This window comes from Ictidomys tridecemlineatus, chromosome 6 (genome assembly GCF_052094955.1).
Source record: "Ictidomys tridecemlineatus isolate mIctTri1 chromosome 6, mIctTri1.hap1, whole genome shotgun sequence".
NCBI lineage: Eukaryota > Metazoa > Chordata > Mammalia > Rodentia > Sciuridae > Ictidomys > Ictidomys tridecemlineatus.
Genome location: NC_135482.1, coordinates 118,732,185 through 118,746,155, shown reverse-complemented (window position 1 = coordinate 118,746,155; position 13,971 = coordinate 118,732,185). Strand labels below are relative to the sequence as shown.

The 13,971-nt window shown below is 40.3% G+C and overlaps 1 protein-coding gene across 5 annotated transcripts in view; it reads left to right on the top strand.

Annotated features, from left to right (window-relative positions):
* Atp8a2 (ATPase phospholipid transporting 8A2) overlaps positions 1 to 13,971 on the top strand; it is a 639,008-nt gene that overhangs the window by 494,665 nt on the left and 130,372 nt on the right. For 4 of the 5 annotated variants that reach the window (XM_078015676.1, XM_078015677.1, XM_005337571.5 and 1 more), the window contains 2 exons: positions 442 to 498; positions 2,202 to 2,309. In XM_078015676.1, the coding sequence (XP_077871802.1) occupies positions 442 to 498; positions 2,202 to 2,309 (165 nt within the window). Of the gene's footprint in view, positions 1 to 441; positions 499 to 2,201; positions 2,310 to 2,399; positions 2,594 to 13,971 lie in introns of those variants that run through there. The other variant, XM_040281317.2, reaches the window with a different exon arrangement.

Here is a 13,971-nt window from a genome sequence, read left to right as displayed (position 1 = left end):
TTATTGTCATATTTCAAATGTTTATATATTATAGATTCCTTAAGGTCAGATGGTTGAGAAATGCTTACATTATTGTTTAGCAGAGAGTGTACTGAGTCGAAGTGTCTGGAGAGGTGATGAGCAGGAGTCCCCATTCTTCAAAAGACCTTTTACATCTTTAAAAGCAAAGAGTACTAAGGAAGATGGTTTCCCCAAAATCCTCTAAGAAAGGACAGAGCAGTTATTTGTGGGAAGAGACTGCGATGAGCACTTTCCTTGAATAAACCTGTCTGTTCATTCTGTTCATTTCCTAAAAACATCCCCTAGCAACTTAGCTACCAAGATGGTACCTTCAAAGTATGGTGGGTTAGAGGAACTGATGCTGGAGGGGAGATCTGGGATTTCTCCTAGAAAGTAAAAGTAGTGTGCTTCATTTTTCCTAACTCCTCTTTCTTTTCACAGTACGTTGTGGTTACAGTTTGTCTGAAAGCTGGTTTGGAGACTACAGCTTGGACTAAAGTGAGTCCTCTCTGGGATTGCTCCTCCCTCTGCAGTCTAGATAATCTTCATACTATGATTTCTTTTTAAGCATTGGGATAATTAATATCTAGCTATATTAAGTTTTGCATGTAAAAAATTGTGGTTTGATCTTTTTCAGGGCAAATTTTCAATCCAGTGTTTCCTGGTGCCTCATTTGCTAATATAGCTCAAAGCTATCATTAGTCACCTTATTTCAAATGTATATGCTGGCTTGCTGGAAACACACACATGCACAGAAAACACAAAAGAGAAAAAAAATGAAACTTTACATATTTTCATGTAATTTTACTACCAAGAGATAATCATGGGTAACACTTTATTCTGTGACCCTCCATACATTCTTCTGTGTGTTTTGAAATAGGCTGCATTGTAGAACATAGAATTTTGTGATCTTTCTTAAAATATATTTGGAACATTTTTATTCCTTAAAATATACTCCTACAAAAATCATTGTTCATGATTAAAGACAATGACATTTCATAGATATGTCCCATCTTTATTTAACCAGTTCCTTATTTTAGGTACTTTGGTTATTTCTAAGGTTTGGGGGTTATGACCAGTTTCTCATGTTTGTCACCCCTGGAGGGTCATGGCTGCAGCTTCAATAGACTCATCTGATGCTTTGCTAAGAAGGTGGGATGGGGTGGGTGGGAGATCAGTGTGGAGTCGGGGAATCTGTTAACACCTATTCCAGGGAGGGGCTGGCGACAGCCTGGAATGTTGGAGCAGAAGGTAGTAAGTCGTGGGTAGATTCTGGAAGTACTTGTTTTAAGGGAAAACAAAACCAAACAAAACCTTGCTGATGGATTGAATTGTGAGGTATAGAAGAAGAGGTCAAGGACCATAAGAGTACAAAGGAGACAAAAATAACCAACTCAGTAGATGCTTAAGGGGGTATTAAACTGTAATAGCCAGTTGATCTTGTAGAAACAAAGAGCAGAATAGGGGTTACCAGAACCTGAGAAGAGTGGAGAGGGAAGGAGAGGAAGGAAAGAGGATGGTCAACAGGACAAGAATGCAGTTAAATAGGAGGAGTAATTTCTAAGTTCTACAGCAAGCAGTCATTGTGGTTAAAAAACATAGATATATATTTCAAAACAAAAGATTTTGACTGTTCCCAACACAAAATAATGATGAATATTTGAGGGGATGGTTATGCCATTTACCCTCATCTGATCACACACATTATATACATGTACTATAATATTACAATATACTCATAAACATGTTCCATTATTAATGTCAATTTAAGACTTAAAAATTTTAAAGATGTAATATCATTTCAGGTGTCAAAAAAATCTCTTTTGCAAATGAACAGAACAATCAAAGTCTCCTAATGATAAATAAAAACTTCTTCTTGTTCATTTGTCTGTTCCACCATTCTCTCACTAGATCAATACCATCCCCAGGGGCAGCAGATACTTGAAATGAACTGAGCAAAGCCTGCTATAACTAGGGGATGTCTCAGAGGATGGTCAGCCGTGACACAAAAACACTTTGAACTTCAGGATAGCCACGAGTTAATTAAATTCATTGTTAAAAATTCTGAGACCAGGGAATAGAGTCCTCACAGTCTTTCCATCGGGAAAGGTGGCTTGGAGGGGGGAATTCTGCAGCAGGTGGGGTTGGGGTGGATCACCTGGCCAACAGAGGGACTATCTGAGCATCTGTCTCCTTTGCAGTTCAGTCACCTGGCTGTGTGGGGAAGCATGGTGATGTGGCTGTTGTTTTTTGTCGTCTACTCAACCATCTGGCCCACCATCCCCATTGCTCCAGACATGAGAGGGCAGGTCAGTACTATGAGCTATGAGTGTGCCTCCTATCTTCCATCAGCAGTGTTTTCATATATGTATGTGTGAGCAAGTGGTGTCTTGTGACAGTGAACTTCAGGAAGACCGTTGTTACCTGCTCCCATCAAAACTTATCAGAAGCACCAAATCAAGGTACCTGGGAGAGGATGTCCAGTCCACAGAACCGACATTTGAAATTATAAGTCATGAAATTTTAAGTCATCTGACTTGCCCCCCGCCCCCGTTCACATTTCCATAATAAATTATGTGTTCATTACATAGTACTTTATGTCTTTGGTTTGTAGCCCTTGGAAAAACCAGAGCTGTTTTGAGTTGTTCATAATCCAATGATTATTATCATAAGTTTAATGTTAACCACAGGATTAGCTGCTTAATTGGTAATTGGTCACCTGTGAAAGATAAATCTCTCTCCTAACCAGACTTTTAATGAGCCAGAATTTCTCATTTATCTCTTTGAACTAGGGAGGCTGAGATAGACAACTTATATTTGTTTGAATGGTTTTGAATTTTCTTTTGTATTATCTTTGTCCAGTGTCTGAGATAGACCTGCCAACAGTGACAACTGAATCACAGAATCCCACAGTACTGGGTTTGAAGAGGAAAGAGTTTAGCAATTCTTTGATACAAAATTCCTTAATTTTCAGGCAAAGCTATGCAAGCCCAGGTCTCCCAGACCCACTCTACCATCTCCTCCTTGGGGTTGTCTTCAGCTAGTGCTACCCTTAGACCTCAACAAGGGACTATCCAAGTCCTGAGCTTTAGGAAACTTCTGGAGCAGGCCTCCATGGTTGGGTGTGTGCCTCTTTGTGGAGTTAAAAGCCATAGTGTGCAGAGCCAGCCCCCTCTTCAGGTCCATTCTCTGGGCTCCAGGACTCTTGAGTTTCCTTCATGAATAGCCAGAAGACCACTGCCAAGCTCTCTGCCCGGGCCTCTCCCCAGATCCAAGCCAGCATACACTATCCTGAGCATCAGTCAGCAATGAGATGGTCACTGTTTCTGGCTCAATCTCAAGCACTGGACAACTGTTGACAAGGGATATGCAATGAGTCAACCAGATGTTTGCATCGGTCTCTCCACACCTGGGTTTGCAGGAGCATGTTCATTCTGCTGTGGGACAACATCAAGAACTGTAGGTCAGGGGCTTCCATTTTGGTTTAGCCTCCAGAATACCTACTTTAGAGGAAGATTTGGATGCTACTTCTGCCTTACAGTAGATAGGAACAAAAATGCCTGGGTCTACCAAAGTCTAGATACATGTTCTATTGATGTCTAAGACAGCCCAGGTGGCATTGCTTGCCTTTTTACTTGGTAAATCAACTAATAACCCATGGTTTCTGGTATCTCCATGAGTGTGGGAGGCAAGCAAGCTGGCCCTGTCCTGCAGGAGCAGGCTGCACATCCTCAGATGCATTTTTGCTTTCTGTAAGGAAGAGGACAAATGCAGCACTCTTTCACTCCTTTTCCAATTCCAAGCGGTAGAGGAAATTGCAGGGCATTGATTGAATGAACCCACAAGATTACTGTAAAGCAGAATGAGAATTTCCCAACAAAGATACTTTGTTCACTTAAAGACATCAACTCTATTGCAAAGCGTTGTGATTTGTCCCCCACAAAACAAACCCAGAAAAGAATCCAGTACTCATCGTTTGGTAAGTCACGGAAACTTAGAATATCTGCTTTGTATTCTCTCCTCCTGGGTAAGGGCGTGTCTACTCTGATTTCATTTGAAGAATTTTATAGAACAATAGATGGGACTGTGGTGGATTGTTACAGACAGGCTTCTAAATTAGAGAAGAGTGACAGCTGACAGGATGAGGTCAGTTGTGTGTGACTGGCGGGCAAAGCCATTCCTTTGAAAGCCCCTCTGTGTCCTCTACAGTGTTGTTCTAGCAAACCCCTCTGTGTACAATTGCTTTGTGTCTCCAATTCCTGTGTGCATGAATTAGGCTGGTTGTTGACTGGCTTCCATCAATCAGTTGACGAACAAACTGCAGAGGGGCCAGGATTATCATGCAGCCCTGTAAGGTGTCCACATTCTTACTGAACAAGTCACATGAACTTGCCAGTCTGGGTGGTTCCAAGGCTCAGCTTAAGGATGACATTTACATACACTCATGTGCTGCATAATGATATTTCCACCAAAAACAGACCCTGTACTTTCATGGGTGATTCCACATGATTATATGACCTCGTGATATTATAGGCGTCTTAGTTTGTGTAAGTACCTTCCATGATGTTCCAGTAATGGGTAAATTGACTACCAATGCATTTCTCAGAATGTATTTCCATCATTAAATGTCTTTGTGGACTTTCCAGTAACAATTTAGAGAGCTGTTCTATCATCCAAGAGCAAAGGAGTGATCTTATTATATTTCACTTTTGTTTAAAAACCCTTTTTCCTCCCATTGAAACCATGAAATTTTTACCTTTTTGTGGGTTGATTGGTTGGCTTCAACGGGAAGCAAATGATGCTGTTTTGAGACAGACATACCTGGATGAGACTAAGGTTTCCATTAACATTTGGGCGAGAGGATTAATTAGTTTCCGTCATTTAAAGAGCTGTTTATCATCTGTAGTCTTCCTCCAGGGTGAGTGGAAAAATGGTGTCAGAAAACTATATATGACTTCCATATCCTGACTGAATTTAGTATTTTTACCTTCTGTCTGCCACTCTATTTTGATTCAACAGCTTGCTGATTCTTTGAAAAGTGGCAATAACTGTTAAACATTTTATAACTTTTTTGAAGAATTGCTTAAGAGGAGAGTAGCTAAAAGTAGTCTCAGGAAGGCTTCATGCCATTCTAGAAGGAATTGAATGGTGTTATAAAGAAAGCAAGCAACTGGCCTCTGGTGTCGTTCATAAAAGGAATTAGCTGCTTTGGGAGAACTATATGACCAAGCTATATCCATTCCTTGGGTTCTAGGTTGGTGAATGCTTAGAGTGAAGGGTATTCTTGGGCAAAGACTGCTTTTGAAAAATTACTATGTAAATAATGATTTTAGTGATTTTTTTACAAGCCATTTTTTATTTGACTATGCAATAGGGTTTTAGCAAATGAAAGTGGTTCCTTGAAGCTCTAGAATTAAAAAGTGTCTAAAGGCAAATGGCATTTTGTACCCAAGAGCCCCAGAGAGACTTGACACAAAAACATTCTGTCTATTCATAACATCTTCAACCTTGAAAAGATGCATTGTGTTCTGCCAGAGCTTCCTAAACTAATGTGATTAAATATTTCTTTGTCTAGTCCATTATATTTGGAATTTTTCTCACGTGGGGGAGAGTGCAGGTTTTCCCTTGAGGGCAAAGGAAAGGAAGGGCTGTAGAATTAAATATTTGTTCTCCACTCTCAAAGAGTTTCTATCTGCCCCAAGGCACCTCATGATATGGTATGTAAAGCCCCACCAGACAAAGAGCCAGGAAGTCCCAGTGGAAGTTTTTGAAATGAAAGAAGTCATGTGCACATTTCCTCTCCTAAAAATGTGCAGCATTTATGGGGTTTTTAAGGGACACCCTGTTTTCTACAGAAAGTTAAAAACTCAGGTTATGTCCATCCTGGTTAATATAAAGGTCTTCAGCTATGGAAAAGAGATGATGATGCTTTCCACTAGGAGACCATGTGGGTTTCTTTCCCCCAGGAGAATAACCATGCCCATGGGTTTCTCCTTAAGGGTGTAAAATGTCTCAAAATGGAAAATAATAATATGGTTGTTGGCATATAGCTTTGAAATGGAGAGATGAGGAGGACTGGATGGAAAACCAGATCAGGAAATGTGCTTTTAAATAAATAAATATATATAATATATATTTCATGCATTTCCCAGGGTTTCTGACTTCAGGAGTATCTGAGGGGGTCCATCTGACTTGACCTCTGCTCTCAAAGGTCAGGAGGCCTGGCTTATGCCCCAGCCAGAGCCACACAGCCTTGGGCAATTGCTTAACCTGTGCTAATTTCCTAATCAACAAAGTCAGGATAAGATCACCCACTCTAATTACCTTAAAGAATTGCAAAGAAGATATCAAGAGATATCCCATGGGAAGTCCGAAGTTGGAAAACTTTTATGCTCTTCTTTTTCTTGGGATGATGAATGCTTTTTATATATAGGAATATATTGCTGTGATTTAAACTCCCAATTTTCAGGGGCCAAAGAATTTTAACATTTTGAAAGTTCAAGATGAAATGTTTCTCAGTAAGGTCAATTGATCACCTATATTGTAATCACCTGGGCTGCTTGTTAAAATGAAATCTCCCCACCCCCTCCCCCCCCAAAAAAAACGCATGCAATTCTCTCTCTCTCTCTCTCTCTCTCTCTCTCTCTCTCTCTCTCTCTCTCTCTCTCTCTCTCTCTCTCTCTCTCTCTCTCTCTCTCTCTCTCTCATACACACACATACCTTTGCACCCCCCCACACACACATATGTAGTATTAGATAGACTCTCTGGGCATGAAGCCTCAGCACCTGAATTTTAATATATTTCTAGGTGATACTTTAAATTTTGAGAACCACTGCTTTAAATATCTGTTATTCCATTACAACATTTTAGCTTATGCTGGATATGATAGGAGGAAATGGTCCACTGAAAATATCCACAGCTGATTGCATTCTCTGGGCTGGGGTTAGTGTAAGACGTAGCCTGGTAGTGCCAGCGTAAGGCAGCTAGCTGTCTAAAGAGGGAATTACACCAAAGACATTACGTAGCTCACCATGGAAAAATACTCCTCACCCACTCTTGTGTCTTTCCTTTAAAGATTTTTTCATTGCTAGTAAAAGAGGAGGGGAGACTTTCACTTCAAAGCTTACAAACTGCTAACTATATCTTCTGTGCCAAGTTCCAGGCCCAGCCAGTTTCTGGAATATGACATGCTTCATTTTTTTTTTTTTATCCTAAATACAGGAATTAATTTACTTTTGAGCTTTATATACACACTCGTAGATACACAGTGCAAATTCCAGTGGACTAAAAGTGAACAGGGAGGAATTGCAGTGGGTTGCCATTTTGCCATCCCCGAATCCAAGTGATTCAGGATTCTCCTTCCCTGAGAAATTGTGTCCCCTGGATTTCTCAGTCAATCTGTTGGCAGATCTGGGAATGTCCACATGAAACATGAACAGTGACGCAGTGACTTTCGTTTCTAAGCGGCATGCATACTAGGAGGTCAGCTAAGGAGTAATTAAAAGAGCCATGTAGAAAACCCCTTTGCTCAGCTGCAGTTCTAGAATGTCTCCACAGGACAGGGGCATAAGGATTGGGTGAGGCGAATGCCCATAGCAAGGGGCATGGTGGGTCACCTCCAACATCCATCCTCCTTTGTCCTTGCCCAGTTTGTATCACTTATTGGTTGTGACTTGCTCAAGAGGCCCAGCACATTAGGGGAGCTGTTTCCACCCTGAAGTACAGAGGAGAGCTTATTCCCCTCCACTCAGCTGTGGTGGGTAATTCAGAAGCTTGAAGAGATGCAAGGAGACCATTGCTGGGGGCTTCTGGGATAGAAATGTGTTTGCTTCCAAAAGAAATCCATCAAAGAGAAGGCCCTCTCTTCCAAATGCTGTGGCTGTTACTGTGACCCTGCTGTAGTTCACATCTTGGATATGTCCCCCAAAGGCCCGTATATTCAAGACTTGGTCCCCAGCTTGGCACTATTGGGAGGTGGTAAAGCCTTTATGAGGTGGGTCCAGTGAGAGTCTGTAGATCATTGAGGGCAAGGCTTTGAAGAGGATGGTGGGTCCCCAGCCCCTTCCTCCTCTTTCTCCTCCTCTCTTTTGCTTCCTGGCAATAAGATGAATGGTTTTGCTCCTCCACACCTTTTCTCCATGACGTGCTTCCTGGGGGCCAACTAATCATGGACTGGAACCTCCAAAACAGTGAGCTAAAATAACCTTTTCTCTTTATAAGTTGATTATCTTGGATTTTTGTTATAGTGACAGAAAATTAACACAGACCTGAAGAATTATTCTGCCACCAGGAAGAACATGCTCATAATCCCACTGCTGGTGTGAAAGACTAGAAAGACAAAAATAAATAACCAAGACAAAAGTCCTCAGGGAAGTGTGGAGGTACCAAATGAAACCCACTCCAAGCCCACCCCAGGTCAGGTGCTCTAGGAAGCAACCCAGGTGTGCGTTGCTTGGCTTTGGTGTATAGATTGTGAGAAAAAAAATATTTCTTCACCTGACAGGTATCAGTCAGAATGTTATATTTATAAATATATGGTTGGTCAAGAAAATAAATGATTTTCAAAAACAGGCTTAAGGCCTATATCACATAGTTTACTATTTTGCTATACTCCAAATTGTAGATTGATATAGGAATTGGTAATGAATTGCTTTATTCATGTTTTTGGTAATAATATCCCAGAAACACCAAATGTGAATATCTGAAGCCCACTGGAAATATCTTTAACACGGCAATATTGAATAGAATTCGTCTATTTTCCCCGAATACCGTACTTCAGAAGCCTGTGTGGTGAGAAGTGGTCAGCCTCGTAAGTGTACAAAATCTTATCAGCAGAAACTTGCTTTTCATTTCAAAATAATGTTCTAGCATCTTTGAGTAGGTCTATTAAGTATTTGTTGTTGTACAGCAGCTTACATTTTGGCTTTTTATTTTCCTTGTGGTATTGGGGATTGAACCTGGGGCCTTACAAATGCAGGTTCTACTACTGAGCTGCCCCACCCCCGCCCACATTCTTACTTTTAAACTTGTACATTTTGTGGAATGGTGAGATTGACTTACCAGAAGGAACACAACATATTTATTGATAACATTATTATCTAAGATAAATAGCAATACAAGCAAAATTAGGAGTATATAAAAGAGAGAAAAGGGAGGTACTAGGGAATGAAATTGATCGCATAAATATGTTACAGTGAATCCCACTAATAAGTATAATTGTAATGTACTGATAAAAATAAATAAGTAAAAAAAGAGTACATGGAGGTCCTTGTTTCTCACATGTCTGTGACTGTTGTCACCAGCATCCTGTCTCTCTGGCATGTGTTTGCCTTCCTTGAAGGCCCCCCACACCTATCCTTGTCTGAGGCAAGCACTAGAACTGGAAAAATCAAATAAAATTATTACAGCAGCAAAAGAAAACCTCTTCATTAATAATAAAAAGAAAAATCAGGAATGTTCACTTGAGCAGAGCTACCTAAGATGGGTTCTCCCAGACTGATGAATATTTGGGCTATAAAATTAGAAAACTCAGGCATCCATCCAACGGTTCTGTCAGAAATGGATCTCATAGGTGTTAACACGGAATAACAAGTTGCCTTTGTTTTTCTTCCTCTGGCTAAGAAACAAAGGGGAAAGTGTATTTTTTAAGAAGTTGGAACCTCCTTAAAGTGGTTTTTAGATTTTTCTGTGCAGACCTGCAGGAGCAGGAGTGTCTGTTTGGACTAAAGTGGCTGGAAACAGACTTCCTTCTTACTCAGTGCACATCCCAACTGTGAAAACGAGACTTGAGCTAAAGTAACCCAATGCCTGAGACCTCCATAAAGCTAATTCTGTTGTTCACAACAGTCGATAACACAATGATACTTGTGTTATTTCTGAGTTCCGGGTTTTGTCAGGTATGTGAAAGCAGTAGTATTTATCTTTGGATTTAATAGGGAAACTGAAGAAAATAAGACACGTAAATAAAAATAGTTAATGTTTGTTGAGCAGTTACCATTTGTCAGACAAAATTCAGCTGTTCCTCAGTGGAAGATTGGTTCCAGGACCCCCTGCAGATACCAAATAAAAGAACACTCAAGTCCCTTATATAAAATGGAGTTATGTTTTGCCCTGGTTCTATCCCCGACACCAAAAATACAAAATAAATAAATAAAAATAAAATTACTCTCTGCATTTCTTCCTATACACTATAAATCATCTCTAGATTACTTATAATAATACAATGGAAATGTGGTGGAAATAGCTATTATATTGTATTTTTTAGGGAATGAGAACATTTTCTGTCTGTGGTTAGTTGAATCTGTAGCTGTGTAGCTTGCAGATATGGAATGCCAACTGTATACATCCATATAAATATACTCTGCATATATAGTCGAGGCAGCAGCTCATTCAGAAATCTGCAGCCATCCGAAGAGAAAAGGGTGGGTGCCATGGTCAGGCAGAGAGCAGAGGACCTAGGACTCCCCTCAAGTCTGCTAGGTGACAGGGTATGTTTCCATACTTTGTCACGACAGAAAGCATCCAGGATCATGACAAACCAGGTATCTAATAAATATCAACCATTTGTCCTTAAAATGTTGCTTTTATTCAGTTTTATATGAAGTGACTTACCATACAATGTAATGGAATTTTAAACCCATGAATATTGAGTTAGAAAACATAAACAGACTTTGGTTTTGAATCACATTTCTGACTATGGCTCCAGTCTCTTCTGCAATAAAGTAAGTTTCAAACAATAGGATTTTTTAAAAAGCACATTATGGGAAACCCTAATTCAGGGAAGACCCAGTTCTCCCTTCCCCCCTATACAATTCTCTCCCTTTTGCCAGTTTATTTTATTTTGGCCTTTCGTTTCAAGGATGCCGTGTGTTAATTAGAGGCCAGAGGGCTTTGATTGTGAGTTTTTTTCTCTTCACTTAGAAGGTTTGTTGTGGTGTTTCCATTTGTCATTCATCCTGATGTTAATTTTTTAAATAGCAAATTAAAGTACACATTACATGCTGATTTTGTTTGTTTGTAATATTTATGCTCAGTGGTCACAGAGTATGTTTGATGTGGTTTTGAACTTTTTCTCGCGTGCAACATGTGGAAATGTGTCTGCGAGCCACCCTCCTTCAGATTCCGTACAGGGGTCTGCTTCTCTGACATCTGCAGGAAGAGAAGCAGCCTTTCTCATGACTGGGGACCATCCCCACAGTTCTAGCCAGGGATAGTGGGGGTCTTTAGGTTTGCTCTATTTAAAAGGAATAGAGGTGCCTGAGAAAGGCCACCAAATCAAGGATGCATGACCAGAGAAAGTTAGGCTAGAGAAGGGAGAAAATGCAAGCATAGCATGCTATAAAGGGTGGACCAGGATTTTTCTGATTTGTATTAAAAAAAATGCAAAGCTATCAGTGACAGTAACGAAGAGGATCGATTTTAGTGAACAGTCTTCAAGTGGGTGAGATTTTCAGTTACTGTGTTTGCTGTTGCTATCATAAAATATCAAATTGTCCCTGGGGGAAGTTGAATGATTTTGGAACCTAGATTAGCCAACTCCTATGCAGTTGTTGTATCTTTGACAGAGAAAGAGAAATCTCAGTTACCTGTGCCTCTGTTCATATGTGCACTTTAATTCATAACCTATGTATTTTAATAACTGTGAGCTGTTTTGATAGAAACTGAAGGAGACATATTTAAATGTGCAGATACTTTCAAGTGCAGAAGCGCTCAGAAGGCAGCCCCACGAACTCACTCAGCAGCAGCACAAAGGGTGTGGTGGCATCTCACCATCTGCTGCCTGCCTACATCCATCCATTCCTCCTTCTTCCGGTCACAGCCCCCAAACTCTTCCCCCTTTACAGGATATGCTTTCAGATAGTGCTGATTCTACCATGTTCCACCTCTGAGGTCTAGATCTTTGGCCTAGGACTGGGCAACCAGACCTTTCATCTCATTGACAGCAGCAATGGATTCAGAAATGGGTTTTGGTGCCCCACAATTATCTATGCTTAGAGATAATTCAAGGACATATATGTGTGTGTGTGTGTGTGTGTGTGTGTGTGCGCACACACACACACACACATCAGTTGCAGTGGGGAGGTCTTTTGGCACCAGGTTTGTTGTATGAGTCTGGAGCTGCCAGGTGCTGCTGCAGAGAAAGTTCCTATGGAAGGATAATTTGAGCATGGAGGAAAGCCGAACCAAGAGTTGACAGCCTTGAGTGTGCCCAGTTGTGCCTGAAGCTGGAATCATCTCTGAACGTTTAGATAGCCACAAACCACTCTATTTCCATTTTTGCATAAGATAATTCAGGTTGGATTTTTGTTATATCTGAGAAGAGCCTTAATTAATGGAACAATTAATCTCCCAAGTCACAGACATAAAATGTAAAATCAGGGGCTCAGTGGTAGAGCGCTTGCCTACCACGTTTGAGGCACTGGGTTCCATCCTCAGCACCACATAAAAATAAATACATTAAATAAAGGTATTATGTCCAACTACAACTAAAATATATATATAAACAAAAAATAAAATGTAGAATGGTCTGGGTCAAGTTAAGATAGAGAAAACTCTGCTATCCCTTTTGGGAAATTAGAGTTTTCATTATATAGTAGAAAAGCAGTTTCTCTTGCTTGCATCTACCAAGTTGGGGACTTTGCCTTTCTGTAGCCTTCAGTGAGTCCCTCCCCCAACTCTCTACCCACCCCACCCCCCATCAAAACAAAAAAAGACAGGCCAGGGTAAAAGCTAATTGATTAAAATGGTCAGGACCTAGAAAAAATATGGAGATTTTCTCTTTCTCCTGGCAGCTAATTTAAAATGGCTTAGAGTCAAATAGTCATGAGCAACACTATCCAATAGAAATATAATGGGAGACATGTGTATCATTTTAAATTTTCTAGTGGCTCCACTAAAAAAGGCAAAAAAAAATAAGTGAAATTAGTTTTATTAATGTGTTTAGCCCAACATTTACAAAATATTATGACTTCAAGATGCAATCAACATAAAAATAAATTGTTTACGAGGCACTTTGCATTCTTCTTTACGTGTTATGTCTCTGAAGCCCGGTGTGTGTGTCGCACATACAGCACGAGCCTCTAGCCAGGCTACATATCTTTCAAGGGTGCAGTAGCCACATCTGGCCAGTGGCTGCTGTGTTGAAAAGCCTAGCTCTTGACCAGCAGAGATTTGAAAGCACAAGTTCACTCCTCAGAGCTAAATTTAGCAGAGGCAAGATCAAGATGCAGGAAGCCTGCCTGGGATAAGACGGGGTCTGGAAAAGCCCAATGCCCCAGGTTTCTCCCACATACTCAGAGTGTGCACTGCCTGACTTCTAATTCAGTCACCTTCCATTGAAAGGGCCTTGGCTCTGACACAAGACTTTCCCTAAAAATAAAATCTGGGGATAACAGAGCTGTTAATCTATGGACTCATTAATTGCTTTAAGCAGAGTTTATAAACCAAGATTTATAAAGTGTGGATCTGACTTCAAATTTTTTTTTCCAAAATGGGCTAATATTCCAATGATTTTCTCCCAAATGTTAGAAGGAACATGTCAGGACCTAGGACTTTGGTTACATTTATGTCATGCTGCAAGTGGCTGAGTAATGAAAATTCACTACTGAAAATAAGTTAAATCTGTTCTTTCCAAATGGTTATTCTGTAAGTGGCCATTTCTAAGCAGGATTATTAGGTTGTATGAACCCCTTATCATTTTTTGCCTTTTTGAGCTTCAGAACCTTTTTCCCCCTCACTAGGCTGAATCCAAGTCCTGCCATTTCTTATCTCTTAAATTCTCTTTCCTTCTGGTCATACTCCAATCCAGTTAGTTTGTGCTGCTCATTTCTTGCCTGGACCACTGCAGTAGCTTCATGACTAGTTCTTAGCACACAGTCTGTGCAGATGAATTCCTCTAATGTATCCACAATGGTTTTTTAAAAGACAAAATGACATACTTGTTCCCTGGTATTCAGTTGCATCTGGATGAA